This window comes from Leiobunum rupestre, chromosome 1 (assembly GCF_980474605.1).
Source record: "Leiobunum rupestre chromosome 1, qqLeiRupe1.1.hap1, whole genome shotgun sequence".
NCBI classification, from domain to species: Eukaryota; Metazoa; Arthropoda; class Arachnida; order Opiliones; family Sclerosomatidae; genus Leiobunum; species Leiobunum rupestre.
Genome location: NC_143384.1, coordinates 49,326,181 through 49,349,023, shown reverse-complemented (window position 1 = coordinate 49,349,023; position 22,843 = coordinate 49,326,181). Strand labels below are relative to the sequence as shown.

At 35.8% G+C, this 22,843-nt stretch overlaps 1 protein-coding gene across 1 annotated transcript; it reads right to left on the bottom strand.

Annotated features, from left to right (window-relative positions):
* Positions 1-785: 785 nt before the first annotated feature.
* Positions 786-21,560, bottom strand: LOC149963164 (uncharacterized). The gene is made up of 5 exons (XM_090164831.1): positions 21,449-21,560; positions 7,999-8,208; positions 7,836-7,946; positions 7,702-7,759; positions 786-867 (listed from the first exon to the last, which is right to left on the bottom strand). Exons 1-5 carry the CDS (start codon positions 21,558-21,560, stop codon positions 786-788), a joined length of 573 nt encoding a protein of 190 aa, XP_090020957.1.
* Positions 21,561-22,843: the final 1,283 nt, after the last annotated feature.

The following is a 22,843-nucleotide window of genomic DNA, read 5'->3' as shown; positions in this document are numbered from 1 at the left end:
TCATCCTCGAATAATTCGTTGTTTTTTTAAAACAAAAATAATAAATTTTTACTACTCTTTAATTATCAGTGTCAAGATGAAATCAATCGTCATAGAATTGGAATATTTAGTTGGCCGCAACAACATCGATGGACCCACGAAAGTCGTCAAGGAGCTGGCTGGAGTGTCCGCAGAGGCGGTTCCGAAAGTGGGGATTTTCACCTTCGCTCCCCCGTACAACGCAGAAGTGTTGCCCGCCAAAGTACTACAACAAAATTCCTGGACTGTTCGGAATATCCATGGCATATCGTGGAACTCTGGATATACTCCATACGGGAAACTGGAACCGGTAGCCACTGCGCTAACTGAGGGTTACGACTTTGTTTTCTCAAAGGGAGGTGGAAAATGTCGTTTTCTGGAAAACATCATTAAGCGGGAGGTTTACGACCTCAATGACTTGGGTTGCCCGAAACCAACGGACATCGACGCTTCCCCATCATTAAAATGTGTAATTCCCCACGGTTCCGCGGGATATTGCGCTTTAGAGAAAGCTTTTGTGTTTTCTAACTGGATTTACAATAACATTGTTGAAATTGTTTCAAAATTATTTCCATAATTTTAATTTGCAATAAATTGTTTGATTATGAATTTATTTATATTTATATGTTAATATAAGCATTCTCACCTACAAATAAGTAGCTTTTTTTAAATTTATTATAAAACATATAGGCCAATATTTTTTATTAGCTTCAGTTTTAAATTAACCTAATACACGCTTGGTGAAGTGTGTGTACGCTCCCACCCAGCTATTCTGGGACGAAAGGAACCGCGACTACGCATTGGTAAAGCATTCCCTGTTTGCTGATGGGATCCACGAAAATATCGTATCTGTTATTCACACAGTTATTCGGAATAAATGTCATTTTTACTTTATTTATATTTATTTAAATTTATGCGCTTTATAATGTACTAATATCAGAAGTAAACAAATGTAAGTGGTAAAGTAATATTACACATACAGAAAATCTCACAAATAAACCTATAAATTGGTAAGATAAGTTTTATAATACGCCTATGTTAGAAGTAAATATGTGTGATTAAATAATATTATATATATAGAAAATAATTTGACAAGTTAGAAAGATAAGCTAACAACCGTTATATTCGTAAATACATTTACATAAAGTGGAAATTAATTTTAGAATATCCCTTAGTAAACCCACACCTGCTGCTAGAAATTATTTATTCGGCATATTTTAGCACTATCCTAATCAGTACCTAGCAGAAAAGAAGTAGCGGCAGCTTCTATTAAGAGGTTGACGCTCTGTAACTTTAGATGAGGTCGCCATTTTGATAGCTTATTACAAACACCGGTAAGTAGAAGGGAAGTAAGGTCGACACGCCGATCCCCGGGGGACGCGGTTAATTTGAATTTAAGAGTGTTTTGACGTCATGGAATATTCGTTGTTAAAATGACCTAGAATGGAAATATTTTTTACACTTAATTTTAATATCATTGTAGTATGCTTGAGTAGAAGGAAAGTGAGGGTGTGGCGTCAAACCCGGGATCGGGAACCGGGATTTAAGGGGTGAAATGGGGTAAAATCGTCGAAAAGTCAATGTATTTATGGTATTCCTCGCGACGATGTGTTTTCCCGTATATCAACATATTGTGTCCAGGCCAACTTGTTCGTATATCTCCGCTTATCTCGAAAGATACTTGAACTTATATCTTATCGCGTTTTATCGTACGGAATAAGTTGAAATGATGTAAAAAGTTATAACCTGAGTGGGAGATAGCGCGCGTGCGCGGATTTCCTGCGGCGCGGATTACCCGGGAGGCGCAGTTAATTTGATTTTAAGAGTGTTTTGACGTTGTGGAATATGGGACGCGGTTAACGTGCGCAGATTGGGGCGCGGTTAATTTGAATTTAAAACATGGATTTGAGTGTTTTGACGTCATGGAATATTCATTGTTAAAGTAGAATGGAAATATTTTTAAACTTCATTTTAATATAATTGTAGTACTTAAATATGCTTGACACTTGAACCTATCTCACGAGTATTTCAAACGAATATTTTAAGTATGAGAAACGTATCGTTCTCAAGTATTGTAATTGTACACGTGATTCCGTATGAGGACCGGGTAAATTCCTATATACGTAACGCGATACACTTCAAAATGCGTATACGTAGAATGGAATTAATTTTAAGCCCCATTTTAATAAATAAGATATCGAAGATAAATAATTTTAGAGTATAAAAAGGGAAAACCGTATAATAGTAAGACCATATTTAGAAAGTTCACCATCTGAATTGTATTGGAAGTGACTCCGAGGAACCTTAAAATGTAAGTAGGAATACTCAGTGATAATTCTTAACTTTGTCTTAATGTATTTATTTTAAAGGAATTGTTCATTTCCTGTGTCTGCCGACAAAGGGTTAATCGTTTATGCAGATGAAACCATCTACTGCGGTCTATTAGATTTAACAAAGGGTATCAAACTAACAGAAGCGGAACTGCAAGAGCTATGGACAAAGAAAGATGCCATTGAAGCTTATTTCAATAACGAAGCTGAAATTTCGTGGGTTTTCGCAGGTTCTGAAACCAAACGGTTTTCGGTTCATAGATTTGCCGAACAAAAGGTTTTAGATGTTAGACAAATGTACCATGGTTATGGGGTAAACTATGGAAAACTGTTACCGACTAAAGAGGGGGTAGCTTTCGCTCAATCTTCTTGGTTGAATTTCCTCGACCAGTACGAGTCTATTCAGAAGTGTTTGAAGAAAATCAAGGAAATAAAGGAGGCGATGACTAACGTTGTAATTAAACAATTACACGGAGCTCTTAAGAAAGCGTGCAATGGCTGTCAAATTGTACATCCATCTCAACTCCAGCATGATTGTATCTAAGCGTGTAGATTTGCATTTTTATGAAATAATTATGTCGGTAGATTGTGAAAATATTATTGAAATGTTTACTATTCGCTGTGAATTGTCGAAAGAAATTTTAAATAATATAATGTCACTAATAATATGCAATGCTAAAAACATGTTAAAAAACTATTAAAATTGATTGCACTAATGTTCCGATTCTCATTAACCATTATGGATTTAAGCTTACAACATCCAATGAATGTGCTTGTAGCCGGGTCCACCCAATGCGGAAAGTCATTCCTGGTGGGACGGTTGATTCAATATAAGAAGACCTGCATATCCCCTCCTCCGGAGAGGATAATATGGTGTTATACCGAGTATCAGCCGAAACTATTTCAATCAATATTAGAACACACACCTTCAGTCGATTTTCACGAAGGGTTACTCGATGTTAATAGTTTAAACCCGCAAATTAGGAATTTAGTTATTTTAGACGATTTATTATGCGAGATATCTAATAATAAAGATGTAACTAATTTATTTATTCGTGGATCTCATCACAGAAACACCTCCGTACTAATTTTAATGCAAAACCTTTATTACCCCGGAAAAGAAATAAGAACTTTAAATTTAAATGCTCATTATCTATTTATTTTTAAATCACCACGAGATAAATCAACAATTTATCATCTCGCGAGGCAGATATCTCCAACCAATAGCAAATACGTTATTGATGCGTTTCAACAAGCTACGTCACGGAAGTTTGGGTATTTATTAGTTGACTTGAAACCTAACACCCCAGATCAGTATTTACTACGAACAGGTTTAATACCGGGTGAAGAATCGGCTGTCTTTATTCCAAAATGAAGTGTATTATAGAAGGGAATTTTTTTAGGGTTAATCGAGAGTGGATTATTAAAGAATTAGCTTACGTAGTATTAGAAACTGAAGAATCGGAAGTGTTTACTTTCAAATCTCCATACCCTTTCAAAGAGCTTTCAAACGAAGATAAAAGAAGAGGCAGATGGATATCTCATAACATTTGTCATCTTCGATGGAATGACGGCGAACGTCCTTACAGAAGGAGACTTGACATTTGCAATCAGATAGCGGAAAAAGCGACTTCGTTTTTCACCAAAGGTTTAGAAAAAGTTGCAGTATTATCGACACTCCTCGGTGTTCCAGTAACTAACATCGAAGATACCGGTTGTCCTAAATTATCAGAACTAGAAGATGTTGAATTAGACTGTCCTTTTCATTCCGAAACTGTTCATTGCGCTTTAAGAAAGGCTAAGAAAATCTCTAAATGGATGTCTCAAAACGAGTTAAGAAAAACATAGACTTTCTACGTTTCCTAACATCCTGTAATCTAAATCAAAGAAAGACAGCTATTAAATACGCTAGCCAGGAGGCTATATTGGCTCTTGTTGAATGTTGTATAAATGTATTGCACGGAACAAATGAACTGTCAGAACGTCATCTTAAGCGGTTAAAGAAACATAGCGCGGTTATACGAAACGTGTCGAAGAAGAACCCTTTATCAAAACGACGAAAGATTCTGGTACAAAATGGTGGTTTTCTTCCATTTATATTAGCGCCATTGCTATCTATCGTTAGCTCAGTCGCCGGAAGTGCAATAAGCCGAGCTATAAACCGATGATGGCTCGAAAAATGCTTCTAGTACCTGAAGATGTAATGGAGATATTAAAAAACACGACACCTTCCGAAACAGTAGAAACACCTGAACCTCAAAAAGAGAAGACACTCGATGATGAAATGAAATCTATTCTAGATAATCCAGATTTAAACGAATCAGAGAAATTAGCATTATACAATCAAACTCTCCAACGACGGTTAACTTACGTACGTAAAGAGCAAATCTCTCCCGTTATTGAAAACTCTGAACGACCTAAAACTTGGTTCGCGCAAATATCTTATTCTCTACCTGCAACTTATGTTAGTGACGCAATTTCATTATACCGAGCGACTACGGAAGATCCGAGATATATTAGATGGACTAACTCAGGAGAGCTTTCTATTCGAGGACAAGTGATTGGAGGATCTAATATAATCGATCTTTTGTATGACGCTGTGAGAAAAACGCCTGGAACAGTGATTGATCCTATACGAGTTACTGAGTTTTACGAGGGCATTCATAAGTCAAATATTTCAAAACGTTTAATTAAAAATCCTAAAAGATTGACACCGTTAAAAACATTCGCTGTATTTCATACACCACCAAGTAGCTCAATGTTATCATCATCTTCACCTAGTCCTCTAAGACCTTGGATTCATACTAAATAAAATATATTAACCTGATAATGTTGTTCTCATTTCATAGTATCTGAGGAAAGTTAAAGTGATACCGGAACTATCGCTCGCTCAAGCCAAGGCGCTACAATATGGAACCGCTAAATATCCTGTAACTCGTTCGGAGTGCACCTCATTTTCTATACCCGCTGGTCTTATGGCTAGTGTGCAAGATCATTTATTTACCGGACAAGCACCCAAGAAAGTTAATATCGGGTTTGTGGAACAAAAAGCGTTTCTAGGAGATTTGAAAAAATCACCGTACAACATTTCGATTTATCAAGCATTGGATTGTACATTGACGGTAGCAGCGTCCCTCATTAGGCGTTATCCCTAAACTTTGAGGATAATCAATATCTTCAAGCGTATTGCAATCTTTTCATTCAAACTAATCAGTGGAACGTAGATGAAGGGAATCAGATAAGTCGGGATGATTACCCTAACGGAAATTGTTTATTCGCGTACAATTTAACCTCGGATCTTAATAACAACGCTAATCACTTGCATCTTGTAAAAAACAGTAACCTGAGATTAGAATTAAAATTTGCAAAACCGTTACCGGAGACGATTTCCATTCTAATTTACGCTGAGTTTCAAAATTTGATTGAAATTGATAAAAATCAAACCATGATTTTCGATTACAGTAATTAATGGATTCGCTACAGATAACTAAAATTCTTGAAAAAGATTTAAGTACTAAAAGTATATTTCAAGGCGTGTTAGCGGCTGACAAGCTACCTAAATATGTAAAAATATTCCCTTCTCTATTTATTGTAAATACCGATACGAGTGGTCGACTTGGAGAACACTGGGTTCTAATATATTTTTCTAAACATAAAAATAGTGAATTCATGGATTCCTTTGGAAACCCGCCAGATTATTTTAAATTTAATGACTTTATTGAACGAAACAGTAAAACTGTTACTTTTAATTCTAATCAATTACAGAGTAATTCTAGTAATACGTGTGTAGCATTCTGTATCTATTTTGCTATACACAGGTGTCAAGGAATTGAAATGTATAACATTGTGTCTAGGTTTAAGAAAGATAAAAATGTAAACGATAAAATGATTAAAGAGTTTATGTGCAAAATGTATTCAATAAAATATTTTTTACAATTTATAGCAATAGCAGTTTTTTATATATATATATATATAAATAAATACAAGCATTCATTATCAATTTTCAATATCTTTATGACCGTGCGCTAATGTACGAACCCCGCAGGGTAGAATATATCTCTTATCATCATTTGGTGATAAGCAAAGTTTTCTAGTATTTAAAGTAAATAGCTCATGCTTGAAACTAGCTATACGCATCATCTCGGCTGACATGGTTTCTTGATTAAAAAGACAACGTTCATAGTCTTCGTGGCGGATGACGTTTCTAATAACGTTCATGGCAACGCCCTTACAAACCTTTTTATGGTTTAAAATTGACTCTAAAGATTTCCCCAATCGCAACTACTTTTCTATCTCTTCAGCGGTCTTAGACTCCCCGTACAATTTAATAGAATAAAGCTTTGGACGAAGTCCTACAAAGCTTTGAATTAACTATGAATTTGGTCTCGTCTTTAAAATAGCCGAGAGCTTTTTTATTCTGATTAGAATGAAGGAAATGGAAGGTGGATAATCAGAGAAGTCAAAGCGGTTTTTATGAACTTCAAAGTCTTTATAAAAATCATCCGTCTTAATGTACGTTAAACTATCTGTAAATATTTTATATATTAGTACTATTTAAATAAAAAATTCATATTAAATTAAATTACCAGTGTCTGTAAATAATAGTGATGCTTTGTTCCCGTACGTATTTTTTATGAATCCGTAATGGAACCGATACATGAGCTCCTTGGATAAATCTAGAATGGTGAATCCGGTAAATATAGGCCGGTTAAAAGCAATTTTAGCTCTCTTCTTATGAGCGCCGGCTAACTCTTCATTAAAGATGGTAAAGTGTTCAAACTGCGGGGAACTTGTAACTTTTAACATTCTTTCTGGTTTATGAATCAACTTGAAATTTATATGCTTTCGTAGATTTTCCATTGTTTTTCTAAATAATTAAATGAAGTAAGGGAAAGAAAACAGCAATAAATTATTTAAATTGATTTACCCGAAAACAGAGTTAACCATAAGTTTCCAGAAATTCTTTTCAAATGAGCTCTTGGATAATTTCCTCTGTTCAGTGTTGAATCTAACATATTTTTCCAACCATTTTCCTTGAGTGAAGGTTAGAGCTCGATGAACCTTGGTTATTTTCAAACATAATATTTAATTTTCCTAAGAGATCTTTGGAGTATGGAGATAGCATATCATATGTAATATTTTTAGATTCCGCCGCTACTCGGAGATCGTTATGTAAGTCATGCAACTCTGGAGGATATTCAAGATCCACCTGCAAAGGAAACAATTCTTTAAAAATATAATTCAATAATTATAACACTTGTTATTTATCTCTAAAATGTATCCGTTTTCAACGTTATTGGGAATACTCAGAATATTTTCACAGAGTGTTTGCAAATCATCCTCCTGAACCCACTGGAAGTCACCTAGCGGTAGTGGTTCACACATAACAGCACCGTACAAATTATTCGCATCTTCAATTAAGTTAAATTAAGTTAATTAAAATAATTAAAATTAAAAAATATTACAATTTTTTTTAATGTAAATTACCTAAATAGCATATATAACTGCTCTCTTTAGACGAATCATATGTGTCGGGCATATATTTGTTATTCGCTTCAGAATAACGAGTTGAGATCATTGAAACACCGCCTCGAATACCTTAAAAATATAATGTAAATACAATAATATTTAAAATATCAAAAAGCGTTACCCTTTTCAATAAATAAGTGTTGATCTATATCAAGTATGAGATCGAGGCGAACATCGGTCATCTTCAAAGCTGCTTGCCAGGCTAAACCTGGTGCGATGTAAGCGTGAGCGGGATCTAATTTATAATGAGTTATAGATAATGTTCTAAAATTTTCAAAAACGTCGGCTAAGAGCAACGCATCGCTTTTCACATAGAGGTCGGTGTATTCCCCTACGAAAACCGAGGTTAAGATATTTGAAATATTTATACTATAGTAATTTTACCTAATGTTTGAATATTCAACGCTGTCCAAACATTTTGGGCGTGTAAATAATCAGATTCTAAAATATTTTGATTTTTCAATGAACTGAAAAACGCTTCTCTAGATGGCAGCATCGTCTCGTCAAATTTCTTTTCATGGTCCATATACTCGTACGGGTAGATCCCCTTCCGCAAAAGCAGTTGAACTTTATCACTTTCAAAATATTTCTTAACAATCTGAAACTTACTGGCTCCTTCCAAAACGAGATTAGATACTAGAGCATCGAGGCTATCACTTAGAAATCGATAAGAGTCTAAAAACCGAAATCTCCCTAAAAATAATAATAAAATTACTGTTAAGGTTAAATTCATAATTAAATATATTTTACCTAGTTTGAGTGAAATATAATTTTCGCTAGTGGAAGGAATACAGTCAAGTGTCTGTTCCTTAAAATGACCAATCTCCTGACATATAAGATGTAAATCGTATCTATGAAGATTTATTATTATTATTAGATTTATTTCCTGGTTAATTAACTTAATAAATTCACCTGCTAAGGTTATGAAGGAAAATAGGGATACATTCTGGAACTTTCTTTTGAAGATTACTGAGGTTATGCGCTGGCCCCCTATATTTACCGCTGAAATGACAATGATCTCATACAGCGGGCATATTTCCCTGATTTAGCTGCTTCTGACAAATGTAGCAATGTGTAGCAGCTTGAAACTGTTCCTCCTCCACCGGGGTAATAATCATTGGTACATTGGTCTCAATGAGTTCCATCAACTCCTTCTCTAATTCCAGAATAGACTCCAGAAATCTTCGAGTTGCATCTTGTCCTCGATAGCAAACGGTTCGAACAGGTACACCTATAAGTATTCTCTTATAATATATCTAAAAGGAAATTTTGCCAAATAACTTACCGTTAGGTCCAACAAGCACCCACGAATACGCGTAGCTGATATGCATGTTTACTTTGCTGGTATTTAAATCGGGATCTTGATCACATCCTTGAACTCTCTGTAGGATTGCTTCAAAATCGGCGTAAAATACATACTGCACCTAATAATTTCATTTCATTGAGTTAAATTAAATAATTTTTATTTTTACTTTTTCCGTCCACTCATATTTATCAAGGGGGAATATATCTCCCGAGAAGCCAAACACAGATATTGATAAATTATTCATTAATTCAAATTTTTTAAGTTCCGTAGCGTTTAATTTGAAAGGAAAAGATATATCACTGGTATCAAGTTCATTTTCATAAGGTGTATATTTGGAAACCCTGTTAGAGTGATGAAGCCAAGAAACTGGGTGAAGTTTAGCTAGAATTGACCAGAGAAAACATTTCTCATCATTTTCGTTTCTAATATTAAGAATCGCATTGAGAGAGTTTTTTAGGTAGTTCCATATACGATGACCCCCGTAGCGGCTGGTAAGATGCTACATTGAATTCTACATACAGAATACGATCAATTACCCAACCCGATCCTATTAAAAATATAATGTTTTAGTTCAAAATATAACTTATAAATTTTAGTACATACCTGTCGCTTCAAAGTTTTCCGCTGATGACTGTATTGTTTCAATGCAGTCATTCAGCTGGTTTTCAATGACGTCGAGCCTTAATGTTGTTTGCATAGTGCTCCGGAAATAGGGTCGTACTTCCGCTCTTTGTTCCGCACCTCCTAATGGTCTCATATAAACAGATCTTACGAGTAGGAACCATTTAATTCCACGTTTACTGGCGAGTCTTTCCATTAGAAATTTACTGAAAGCGGCTCGGTAACGTTCAATAAACATCCCCGCATCAATATCATAGTCTTCGGCATTATAACGAATAGATGCTAACGTATCATTCAAGGCCTGGACCATACTTGGAGATGCTGGTGGTGTTTCATCAAGTATTGGTGAGGCGGGAACAGGTGATGGTGTTAGGTTGTTGGGTAAAGCTGATGTAGATGGCTGTGTACGGGTAGATTCCAGTTGAATGTCTTGAAGCAAACTAGGTGATGGTGTACGGGAAGATGCTGGCGAACGTTGCATTGGTGATGGTGTGCGAGACAGGTCCATGGGTTCGGAAGGGCCGTGTGCGTTCAAGTCATGAGTTCGTTGATGGCTCTTAAAATGATCTAATCTAGCAACATTCTTACCACATACTTCACATATAAACTTATGTCTATCACCGTGAGTTCTCTAACATGCCGATTTAAATTTGATTTGATAGAAAATCTTTTCGCGCACGTAGGACATGTATACTGAGCTTAAGGCATATTAAATGTAGCTACCGCAGTTAACTGTGGAATGACCTCCCACAACGCTATACAACCCCTTTTATAGTATATTCAAGTATCATTTGATACCTAAGCTTCATAACCCTAACAGGGTTTCTAAATATACACCTTATGAAAATGAACTTGATACCAGTGATATATCTTTCCCTTTCAAATTAAACTCAACAGAGCTTAAAAAATTTGAATTAATGAATATCTGTGTTTGGCTACTCGGGAGATATATTTCCTCTTTACGTAAGCGCTAACAAGTGTGGTAAGGAAAGGGAGGTTGATTTGCTATACATCACCGATGAAACTAAAGATATTGACGATGGGAATAGACATTACTGTCTTATACGAGACCTAGGAAAACTGTTACAGCATCTAACAAAACACAGAAGTACAAGTTATTAGTGCAGGTAATTTAGTTTCCAATATATTAGTTTGCAATCTACTAATTATTTTCTGTATTAGAATGTGTCTTCACCGATTCAGTGGAAATAACGCGGAACAGCGACGGGAAGCGCATATCGTCCAAAAAACAGTTTTCCCTACCAAGAAGAAGACGATTTATTTTGATAAATATGAGTGGACGGAAAAAGGAAAAATAAAAATTATTTAATTTAACTCTTAATGAAAGGAAATTATTAGGTACAGTATGTATTTTACGCCGATTTTGAAGCAATCCTACCGAGAGTTCAAGGATGTGATCTAGATCCCGATACAAATACCAGCAAAGTAAACATGCATATCAGTTGTGCGTATTCTTGGGTACTTGTAGGACCTAACGGTAAGTTATTTTTCAAAATTTTGTTTAACAGATAAATTATAATAGGATACTAATAGGTGTACCTGTTCGAACTGATTGCTATCGAGGACAAGATGCAACTCGAAGATTTCTAGTGTCTATTTTGGAATTAGAAAAGGAGTTGATGGAACTCATTGAGACAAATGTACCACTGATTATTACCCCGGTGGAGGAGGAACAGTTTCAAGCTGCTACACATTGCTACATTTGTCAGAAGCAGCTTAACCAGGGAAATATGCCCGCGGTTCGCGATCATTGTCATTTCACTGGGAAATACAGGGGACCAGCGCATAACCTCTGTAATCTTCAAAAGAAAGTCCCAGAATTTATCCCTGTTTTCCTTCATAACTTTAGCAGGTAAATTTAGTAAAATAATTAACCAGGAATAATAATAATATCAATAATAAATCTGCATAGATACGATTTACATCTCATATGTCAGGAGATTGGTCATTTTAAGGAACAGACACTCGACTGTATTCCTTCCACTAGCGATAATTATATTTATCTGAAACTAGGTAAATATATTTTATTGTGAATTTAACCTTAACATTAATTTTATTGTTTTTAGGGAGATTTCGGTTTTTAGACTCTTATCGATTTCTAAGTGATAGCCTCGATGCTCTAGTATCTAATCTCGTTTTGGAAGGAGCCAGTAAATTCCAGATTGTTAATAAATATTTTGAAAGTGAGAAAGTTCAACTGCTTTTGCGGAAGGGGGTCTACCCGTACGAGTATAAAGACGATGAAAAGAAATTTGACGAGACGATGCTGCCACCTAGAGAAGCGTTTTTCAGTTCATTGAAAAATCAAAATATTTTAGAATCTGATTATTTACACGCCCAAAATGTTTGGTCAGCGTTTAATATTCAAACATTAGGTAAAATTACTGTAGTATAAATATTTCAAATCTCTAAAACTCGTTTTTCGTAGGAGAATACACCGACCTCTATGTGAAAAGCGATGCGTTGCTCTTAGCTGACGTTTTTGAAAATTTTAGAACATTATCTGTAACTCATTATAAATTAGACCCCGCTCACGCTTACACCGCACCAGGTTTAGCCTGGCAAGCAGCTTTGAAGATGACCGATGTTCGCCTCGATCTCATACTTGATATAGATCAACACTTTTTTATTGAAAAGGGTAACGCTTTTCGATATTATAAATATTATTGTATTTACATTGAATTTTTAGGTATTCGAGGCGGTGTTTCTATGATCTCAACTCGTTATTCTGAAGCGAATAACAAATATATTCCCGACACATATGATTCGTCTAAAGAGAGAAGTTATATATCCTATTTAGGTAATTTACATTTTTTTTTTAATTATTTTTTTTATTTTAATTATTTTAATTTAAATCATTTTAATTAACTTAATTTCACTTAATTGAAGATGCGAATAATTTGTACGGTGCTGTTATGTGTGAACCACTACCGCTAGGCGACTTCCAGTGGGTTCAGGAGGATGATTTGCAAACACTCTGTGAAAATATTCTGAGTATTCCCAATAACGTTGAAAACGGATACATTTTAGAGGTAAATAACAAGTGTTATAATTATTGAATTATATTTTTAAAGAATTGTTTCCTTTGCAGGTGGATCTTGAATATCCTCCAGAGTTGCATGACTTACATAACGATCTCCCAGTAGCGGCGGAATCTAAAAATATTACATATGATATGCTATCTCCATACTCCAAAGATCTCTTAGGAAAATTAAATATTAAGGAGAATCAAAGTCTACCAAAACTTCTTCCTCATTTAAATAATAAAGAGAAATACACAGTACATTACCGCAATTTAAATTATTTCGTAGAATTATGTTTGAAAATAACCAAGGTTCATCGAGCTCTAACCTTCACTCACGGAAAATGGTTGGAAAAATATGTTAGATTCAACACTGAACAGAGGAAACTATCCAAGAGCTCATTTGAAAAGAATTTCTGGAAACTTATGGTTAACTCTGTTTTCGGGTAAATCAATTTAAATAATTTATTGCTGTTTTCTTTCCCTTACTTCATTTAATTATTTAGAAAAACAATGGAAAATCTACGAAAGCATATAAATTTCAAGTTGATTCATAAACTAGAAAGAATGTTAAAAGTTACAAGTTCCCCGCAGTTTGAACACTTTACCATCTTTAATGAAGAGTTAGCCGGCGCTCATAAGAAGAGAGCTATAATTGCTCTTAACCGGCCTATATTTACCGGATTCACCATTCTAGATTTATCCAAGGAGCTCATGTATCGGTTCCATTACGGATTCATAAAAAATACGTACGGGAACAAAGCATCACTATTATTTACAGACACTGGTAATTTAATTTAATATGAATTTTTTATTTAAATAGTACAAATATATAAAATATTTACAGACAGTTTAACGTACAACATTAAGACGGATGATGTTTATAAAGACTTTGAAGTTCATAAAAACCGCTTTGACTTCTCTGATTATCCACCTTCGCATTTCCTTCATTCTAATCAGAATAAAAAAGCTCTCGGCAATTTTAAAGACGAGACAAATTCACAGTTAATTCAAAGCTTTGTAGGACTTCGTCCAAAGCTTTATTCTATTAAATTGTACGGGGAGTCTAAGACCGCTGAAGAGATAGAAAAGTAGTTGCGATTGGGGAAATCTTTAGAGTCAATTTTAAACCATAAAAAGGTTTGTAAGGGCGTTGCCATGAACGTTATTAGAAACGTCATCCGCCACGAAGACTATGAACGTTGTCTTTTTAATCAAGAAACCATGTCAGCCGAGATGATGCGTATAGCTAGTTGCAAGCATGAGCTATTTACTTTAAATACTAGAAAACTTTGCTTATCACCAAATGATGATAAGAGATATATTCTACCCTGCGGGGTTCGTACATTAGCGCACGGTCATAAAGATATTGAAAATTGATAATGAATGCTTGTATTTATTTATATATATATATATATAAAACTGCTATTGCTATAAATTGTAAAAATTATTTTATTGAATACATTTTGCACATAAACTCTTTAATCATTTTATCGTTTACATTTTTATCTTTCTTAAACCTAGACACAATGTTATACATTTCAATTCCTTGACACCTGTGTATAGCAAAATAGATACAGAATTAGAATGGAAATCGTCTCCGGTAACGGTTTTGCAAATTTTAATTCTAATCTCAGGTTACTGTTTTTTACAAGATGCTAGTGATTAGCGTTGTTATTACGATCCGAGGTTAAATTGTACGCGAATAAACAATTTCCGTTAGGGTAATCTTCCTGACTTATCTGATTCCCTTCATCTACGTTCCACTGATTAGTTTGAATGAAAAGATTGCAATACGCTTGAATATATTGATTTTCCTCAAAGTTTAGAGATAACGCCTTATGAGGGACGCTGCTACCGTCAATGTACAATCCAATGCTTGATAAATCGAAATGTTGAAAGTTGTACGGTGATTTTTTCAAATCTCCTAGAAACGCTTTTTGTTCCACAAACCCGATAACAACTTTCTTGGGTGCTTGTCCGGTAAATAAATGATCTTGCACACTAGCCATAAGACCAGCGGGTATAGAAAATGAGGTGCACTCCGAACGAGTTACAGGATATTTAGCGGTTCCATATTGTAGCGCCTTGGCTTGAGCGAGCGATAGTTCCGGTATCACTTTAACTTTCCTCAGATAAAGGGAAGCTGATAAAATCTCCACTTTACATTTTACGTCGGAGTGAACGCAAAAAGCTGCTCTATTTTTATCAAATTTAAATTTCAAATCAACCATATTTAATAAAAAGCGTGGTTGTTGACATAAATCGGTATGGACTACGCCTAACAAGTCAATCGCCCCTTTTTGCACTAAACTCGCTCGTTTAGAGAAACAATCGTTATCGAAAAATGAATCGAAATTTCCAGGCGTATCCCGATAGAAAAGTGAACTCGTTAAATAACTTTTTTTCGCAGAATCTCCGAACGTTAATAAAGTTTGTATCATACTTTTATAAGCGTAATTTGGACTAGAAGGTGTTACTGATCTTTCATTAAGAAATACGTGGACGTCGCTAAAAAGCGAATGAAGAAACAAATTCTCGGGGGCGATATTGTCGGCTGGAGTTCTGGTGGCCCCACCCGCAACACCTGGAACCGCGGGTTGCGGTAGTTGACCATTATCTTTAGTTACCTTAACTCGAACGTGCAACAAAGTTTGTGAAAGGTCTATATACGTTTCAGAGTTACCGTTGATAGAAAATGTAATTGATGCGTTATCAACTATATTTGATATTGGATTATACTCAACCCATTCTCCACCAATAATCGAAGATTGTGTCATAGGTACTTGAAACAAATCTAGCTCGGAATTTATACACTCAACTGAGTGCGGGTGTAAATGGGACATTATGAGAATATATCGGAACGTTTAGGGAACCGTCCTTTCGCTATCCTGCCTGCTGTTGAAATGGCGCTTTTCGACTGAGTTCGTTTCCTTTTATTTCCGGAACCCGTCATTCTTTTAATATGATCCATAGCTGAAGATGTTAGTCTCATGGCTTCATCAGCTACTGAAGCTTAAGTTTCCCTTCCAGCGTTAATAGAATGCGATTAAAGCGCTGTTTTAATTAGAACTCCGCTAACAACATCGGTCGCTACTTTCGCTCCGGTACTTAAAAGTTTTTTCCCAAGTAAGAAGCGGCTTTCTTCAGTAAAGGTACCGCGAATCTAAACGCTGAAGATAATATATTTCCTAGTCCATGTCCTCTTTGCACAACTAAACCTCTATATACAGGTATTCCACCGAAACCAACCTGGTTTAAATAGTAACTTTCATAGTCAGTTCTTGAAGGTGAATATTCAGACCACATGATGATGTTCGCTCTCTTAAGCTAGAATGAGGGTGTGTCCTGAATGATAAAAGGTTTATAGTGAAGTCCACATTTTACGGGGTTTAAAATGTAATACAACGTGTGCTTTTCCACTATGAAACTGTATAGGCTCACCTAAATCATCTGTTATATTAATCTCCATAGTTTTAATATTATTACACACGACTGGTAGGTAATGAGGTTGTGAAAATATTTTTGTAGTTGTTTTCCCATTAGACCCGGCTTTTTCTTCGACGCTTATGTTTCTTAATAGAGGTGCTAAACTATCCCCAACAACGCTATTTTCAACCAGATCAGAATAAACGAATAAGGAATGTAACCCAGCGTTCATATCAACTGGGTAGGGGGTTATCATTGAATTTAAAATGGTGAAATCATTATCTCTTCTATCCTTAAAACCTAGTAAAATCGATAGATCGGGGCCAATTACAGCTCTGATTTTCGGTTGCAATTTAACTTTAATTCGATTAGAATAATTTAAATAAGCGGATGTAACTTGTTCTTCTTGGTTGTGGACGTTCATAACATGTAATAGTTCTTCCGGAGTTTTATTAAAACCCGCGGGAACTTCAATTATTTTATCATATTCGAGAGGGTCTTTAACTAGAGGGTTATCAGTCATTTTCTCATATTCGAGAGGGTCTTTAATAACCAATAGATTAGGTTTTCGAACGTTATGCCATGTCCGAGGATAGCTTATTTCCGCTAACCCAACTTCGTACTGTTCCTCAAATCTTAACGGTTCAGCTAAATACGTTCGAAATTTACCAACGCTATTATCTTGGTAATATAATGACGAGGAATCTGAAGGTAGCGTTACGTAAAAACTCATTTTAAATCCACTTCTTGTATCCAAGAATTAAATGTAGGGTCGTAATCTTGCCACTTTACATACAGTTCTACGCGGCCGTCCGATTTTTTCCTCTTTTTTATTACTTTTTCGATTATGAAGTAACAGTCTTTTAAATCTCGACCAACAATCTGAACCTCTTCTCGATAGAATACTCCTAAAATGGGGTTAGAATTTAAATCCGTCAGCTTATATACAGGTGGGTCACGTGGTAGTCTCTCAGCTATTTTAAACAATTCTGTAGTAAAATTCGGGTTATATTTCTTATCGAAAATTGATAAATTTCTACTTATTCTACAAATATCTCCAATTTCAAACGCGTATGTTAACGGAGGAAAAATATTTACTGAACCATAAAGATTTTTCCATATTTTAGCAGAGTTATCTAGAGTAACTTCCGCGGGTTTACATTTAATTGATCTGTGATAACTATTGTTATAAGCGTTTATAATATCATCTAAAACGTCGATATATTTAAGGGTGTTATTCTGCGTGAAATAGCGATATAAACGAGATTTAAAACTTCTAATGAATCTTTCAATAATGGACGCTTTCATTTCTGTTCGAGTAGCGAAAAAGTTTATACCCCTTCGCTGTAATTCACTCTGCACTTCTTGACAGACAAATTCGTTTCCATGATCACTTTGAATTCTTTTCGGTTGACGACCTTTTTCAAAAACGTTACGTAACGCTTCTAAAATTGTTACACCTTTCTTATTTTGAACCGCTACAGCCATAGCGTATTTGCTAAATATGTCAATAATACATAATACGTAGCGAGATCCTGAATTATATTTAGACAGCTTCTGAAAATCTGCCAAGTCCGCTTGCCACTGTTCGTCAATTCCATAAACAATAGTTCGATTTCGTTTGAATCGTCTTCTAGCAGGTTTATGCAGCGTATATGTATCCTGCTTTATTAGAAATTGATTTACTTTTTCCAATGAAACCTTTAAACCTTTATGTCGAGCTGAATTATAGAGCGTTCGAACTCCAGCGAATGACCCTGGGTCTGCGGGATTAGTATAGATTTTCTCAACTTCTTTCTCCATATCGGGTAATATTTTGATGTAATGGCATGTAACGCCAAAAAAGGAAATTAAATAATTCTAATATTATAATAACTATGATAATTAATACAGCTGTGATAATTTTCGGAGATTTTGAAAATGATTGTGATAAATAGGCTAAAAGTCCTAAAGAGACCGTTTATGTACAACCTTCCATTGTAGGCTTATACTATGAAATGAGAACAACATTATCAGGTTAATATATTTTATTTAGTATGAATCCAAGGTCTTAGAGGACTAGGTGAAGATGATGATAACATTGAGCTACTTGGTGGTGTATGAAATACAGCGAATGTTGTTAACGGTGTCAATCTTTTAGGATTTTTAATTAAACGTTTTGAAATATTTGACTTATGAATGCCCTCAAAAAACTCAGTAACTCCTATAGGATCAATCACTGTTCCAGGCGTTTTTCTCACAGCGTCATACAAAAGATCGATTATATTAGATCCTCCAATCACTTGTCCTCGAATAGAAAGCTCTCCTGAGTTAGTCCATCTAATATATCTCGGATCTTCCGTAGTCGCTCGGTATAATGAAATTGCATCACTAACATAAGTTGCAGGTAGAGAATAAGATATTTGCGCGAACCAAGTTTTAGGTCGTTCAGAGTTTTCAATAACGGGAGAGATTTGCTCTTTACGTACGTAAGTTAACCGTCGTTGGAGAGTTTGATTGTATAATGCTAATTTCTCTGATTCGTTTAAATCTGGATTATCTAGAATAGATTTCATTTCATCATCGAGTGTCTTCTCTTTTTGAGGTTCAGGTGTTTCTACTGTTTCGGAAGGTGTCGTGTTTTTTAATATCTCCATTACATCTTCAGGTACTAGAAGCATTTTTCGAGCCATCATCGGTTTATAGCTCGGCTTATTGCACTTCCGGCGACTGAGCTAACGATAGATAGCAGTGGCGCTAATAAAAATGAAAGTAAACACTTCCGATTCTTCAGTTTCTAATACTACGTAAGCTAATTCTTTAATAATCCACTCTCGATTAACCCTAAAAAATTCCCTTCAATAATACACTTCATTTTGGAATAAAGACAGCCGATTCTTCACCCGGTATTAAACCTGTTCGTAGTAAATACTGATCTGGGGTGTGAGGTTTCAAGTCAACTAATAAATACCCAAACTTCCGTGACGTAGCTTGTTGAAACGCATCAATAACGTATTTGCTATTGGTTGGAGATATCTGCCTCGCGAGATGATAAATTGTTGATTTATCTCGTGGTGATTTAAAAATAAATAGATAATGAGCATTTAAATTTAAAGTTCTTATTTCTTTTCCGGGGTAATAAAGATTTTGCATTAAAATTAGTACGGAGGTGTTTCTGTGATGAGATCCACGAATAAATAAATTAGTTACATCTTTATTATTAGATATCTCGCAAAATAAATCGTCTAAAATAACTAAATTCCTAATTTGCGGGTTTAATATATTAACATCGAGTAACCCTTCGTGAAACTCGACTGAAGGTGTGTGTTCTAATATTGATTGAAATAGTTTCGGCTGATACTCGGTATAACACCATATTATCCTCTCCGGAGGAGGGGATATGCAGGTCTTCTTATATTGAATCAACCGTCCCACCAGGAATGACTTTCCGCATTGGGTGGACCCGGCTACAAGCCCATTCATTGGATGTTGTAAGCTTAAATCCATAATGGTTAATGAGATTCGGAACATTAGTGCAATCAATTTTAATAGTTTTTTAACATGTTTTTAGCATTGCATATTATTAGTGACATTATATTATTTAAAATTTCTTTCGACAATTCACAGCGAATAGTAAACATTTCAATAATATTTTCACAATCTACCGACATAATTATTTCATAAAAATGCAAATCTACACGCTTAGATACAATCATGCTGGAGTTGAGATGGATGTACAATTTGACAGCCATTGCACGCTTTCTTAAGAGCTCCGTGTAATTGTTTAATTACAACGTTAGTCATCGCCTCCTTTATTTCCTTGATTTTCTTCAAACACTTCTGAATAGACTCGTACTGGTCGAGGAAATTCAACCAAGAAGATTGAGCGAAAGCTACCCCCTCTTTAGTCGGTAACAGTTTTCCATAGTTTACCCCATAACCATGGTACATTTGTCTAACATCTAAAACCTTTTGTTCGGCAAATCTATGAACCGAAAACCGTTTGGTTTCAGAACCTGCGAAAACCCACGAAATTTCAGCTTCGTTATTGAAATAAGCTTCAATGGCATCTTTCTTTGTCCATAGCTCTTGCAGTTCCGCTTCTGTTAGTTTGATACCCTTTGTTAAATCTAATAGACCGCAGTAGATGGTTTCATCTGCATAAACGATTAACCCTTTGTCGGCAGACACAGGAAATGAACAATTCCTTTAAAATAAATACATTAAGACAAAGTTAAGAATTATCACTGAGTATTCCTACTTACATTTTAAGGTTCCTCGGAGTCACTTCCAATACAATTCAGATGGTGAACTTTCTAAATATGGTCTTACTATTATACGGTTTTCCCTTTTTATACTCTAAAATTATTTATCTTCGATATCTTATTTATTAAAATGGGGCTTAAAATTAATTCCATTCTACGTATACGCATTTTGAAGTGTATCGCGTTACGTATATAGGAATTTACCCGGTCCTCATACGGAATCACGTGTACAATTACAATACTTGAGAACGATACGTTTCTCATACTTAAAATATTCGTTTGAAATACTCGTGAGATAGGTTCAAGTGTCAAGCATATTTAAGTACTACAATTATATTAAAATGAAGTTTAAAAATATTTCCATTCTACTTTAACAATGAATATTCCATGACGTCAAAACACTCAAATCCATGTTTTAAATTAAAATTAACCGCGCCCAAATCCGCGCACGTTAACCGCGTCCCATATTCCATGACGTCAAATCACTCTTAAATTCAAATTAACCGCGTCCCCCGGGGAATCTGCGCACGCGCCGCCTAGGTTATCACTTTTTACATCATTTCAACTTATTCCGTACGATAAAACGCGATTGAGATATACGTTCAAGTGTCACTCGCGATAAGCAGATAAAAATGAACAAGTTGGCCTGAACATAGTATGTTGATATACGAAAAAACAAATCGTCGCGAGAAATATCATAAATACATTGACTTTTCGACGATTTTACCCCCATTTCACCCCTTAAATCCCGGATCCCGACGATCCCGAACCCGGGATCGGCGTGTCGACCTTACTTTCCTTCTACTCCGGTAGCAGTAGGAAATACAATATCGCGCCGGATACAATCGGAAACGAGTCCTGGCTATATCACTCCACATACAATCGGAAACGAGCTCCTGTTATATCCGAGTGCCCTATCTATATAAACTTGAGGCGAAGGTCAGCTGAGGGTATTCAGTCTCCGTGTCTTCTCCGTGACCATGTTCGCCTGAAACGTTTGTAATGCTTCTTTCACCAATCAATGGGGTCTCAGCCGCCATTTCCAGTCCAAGCACGGTAATGATTCTTTTAAATGCCCAGTATATGTGACAAGTCATTTACGCGTAAGGATAATTTAACTCGTCATAGTCGGACACATGTCCCTGCTTTACCTCGTACTGCTACGCCTGTTTTATCCCAAAGTCGGTCTGCAGTTGCTGGACCATCGGGTTTCGCGCCGAGATCCGAGGTTAGCGATCCATCAGGTTTCGCGCCCGCGGCGGTTCCCGGGCCATTGGGGTTCGCGCCCGTCGCGGTTGTCGGTCCATCACGAATTTTACCTAGGATAACTACTTTGGGTCAAGACGAACCTCTAGACCTTACTGTACACCGCAAAAGATCTGCGTCCTCGATTCCTAATGAACTGAAAAAATTACGTACGGAAAATGGTAAGATTTTAATTTAACATGTATTTAAAATAGTTTCTAGAAAATCAAAATATTAAAATTGTTTATTTCTAGACCTCAATCAACGTAGCGACGAAGTCCCCGAACTTCTTAGCGAAGATGACGAAGGAATTGGCAACTATATAGATTCCCTAAAAGACACCAAACTTCATCCACCGGAAACAGACGATGCTACACGTAGCGGTGAAGTCCCTCATCTTCTTAGCGAAGATGACGAAGGACTAGCCGACTATATGGATAACCTAATAGACACCAATCCTCAACAACTTGATCCAGACCAGCCACAACCAGCCGCCCAACCCATCGAAGAAGACAATCCAGGGGTACTACCCGAACCTGTAGTGCAGTTGGAAGAAATACAGGCTCTAGGAGACGCTATCTCAGCTGTCAGAATTACAGCGCCTGATGGTGTTACAGATCCCACGTTATTCATTAACCAGCACCGTGCTGCCATAGAAAACTACCTGCACGATAAAATTACACAGAAAGCCGGAATAAAATGTTATTTGACCATTCGAGCGCGATACACCCGACAACTCGCTAACTCTAACACCGAAGCCGAATCTACCCCGTATTTTTTCAAGATTGTCCATTGCTCGTGCAGTTCATTTTCCGTTCGTGATACCAGTACAAGAAATCAAAGAGTTCAAAAACAATAATGATAAATAAAAGTAAAAATGCTGTAATGACTTTCGGGGATTTAAAGTACGACACGGATAACGATGCTAAGATACCAGTGGGAGGAGATTCAACGCAACCTTCCATGGTGACTTGTATTTCGTATGTGAAAGAAAAAGAAACGAAATATTGTTTCTATTTATTTCAACGATATCCAATTAGGTAATCCATCACCATCCATAGATTGAGGGCTATAAAGT

What these genes read in the sequence shown, in the direction of transcription:
- LOC149963164 (XM_090164831.1), bottom strand. Translation starts at nt 21,560, where the DNA reads ATGGCGGCTGAGACCCCATTGATTGGTGAAAGAAGCATTACAAACGTT. An exon ending in ACACTTATTTATTGAAAAGG is followed by an intron (nt 7,947 to 7,998) that starts GTAACGCTTTTT and finishes TATATTTTTAAG; the next exon opens with GTATTCGAGGCGGTGTTTCA. An exon ending in CAGTTATATATGCTATTTAG is followed by an intron (nt 7,760 to 7,835) that starts GTAATTTACATT and finishes ACTTAATTGAAG; the next exon opens with ATGCGAATAATTTGTACGGT.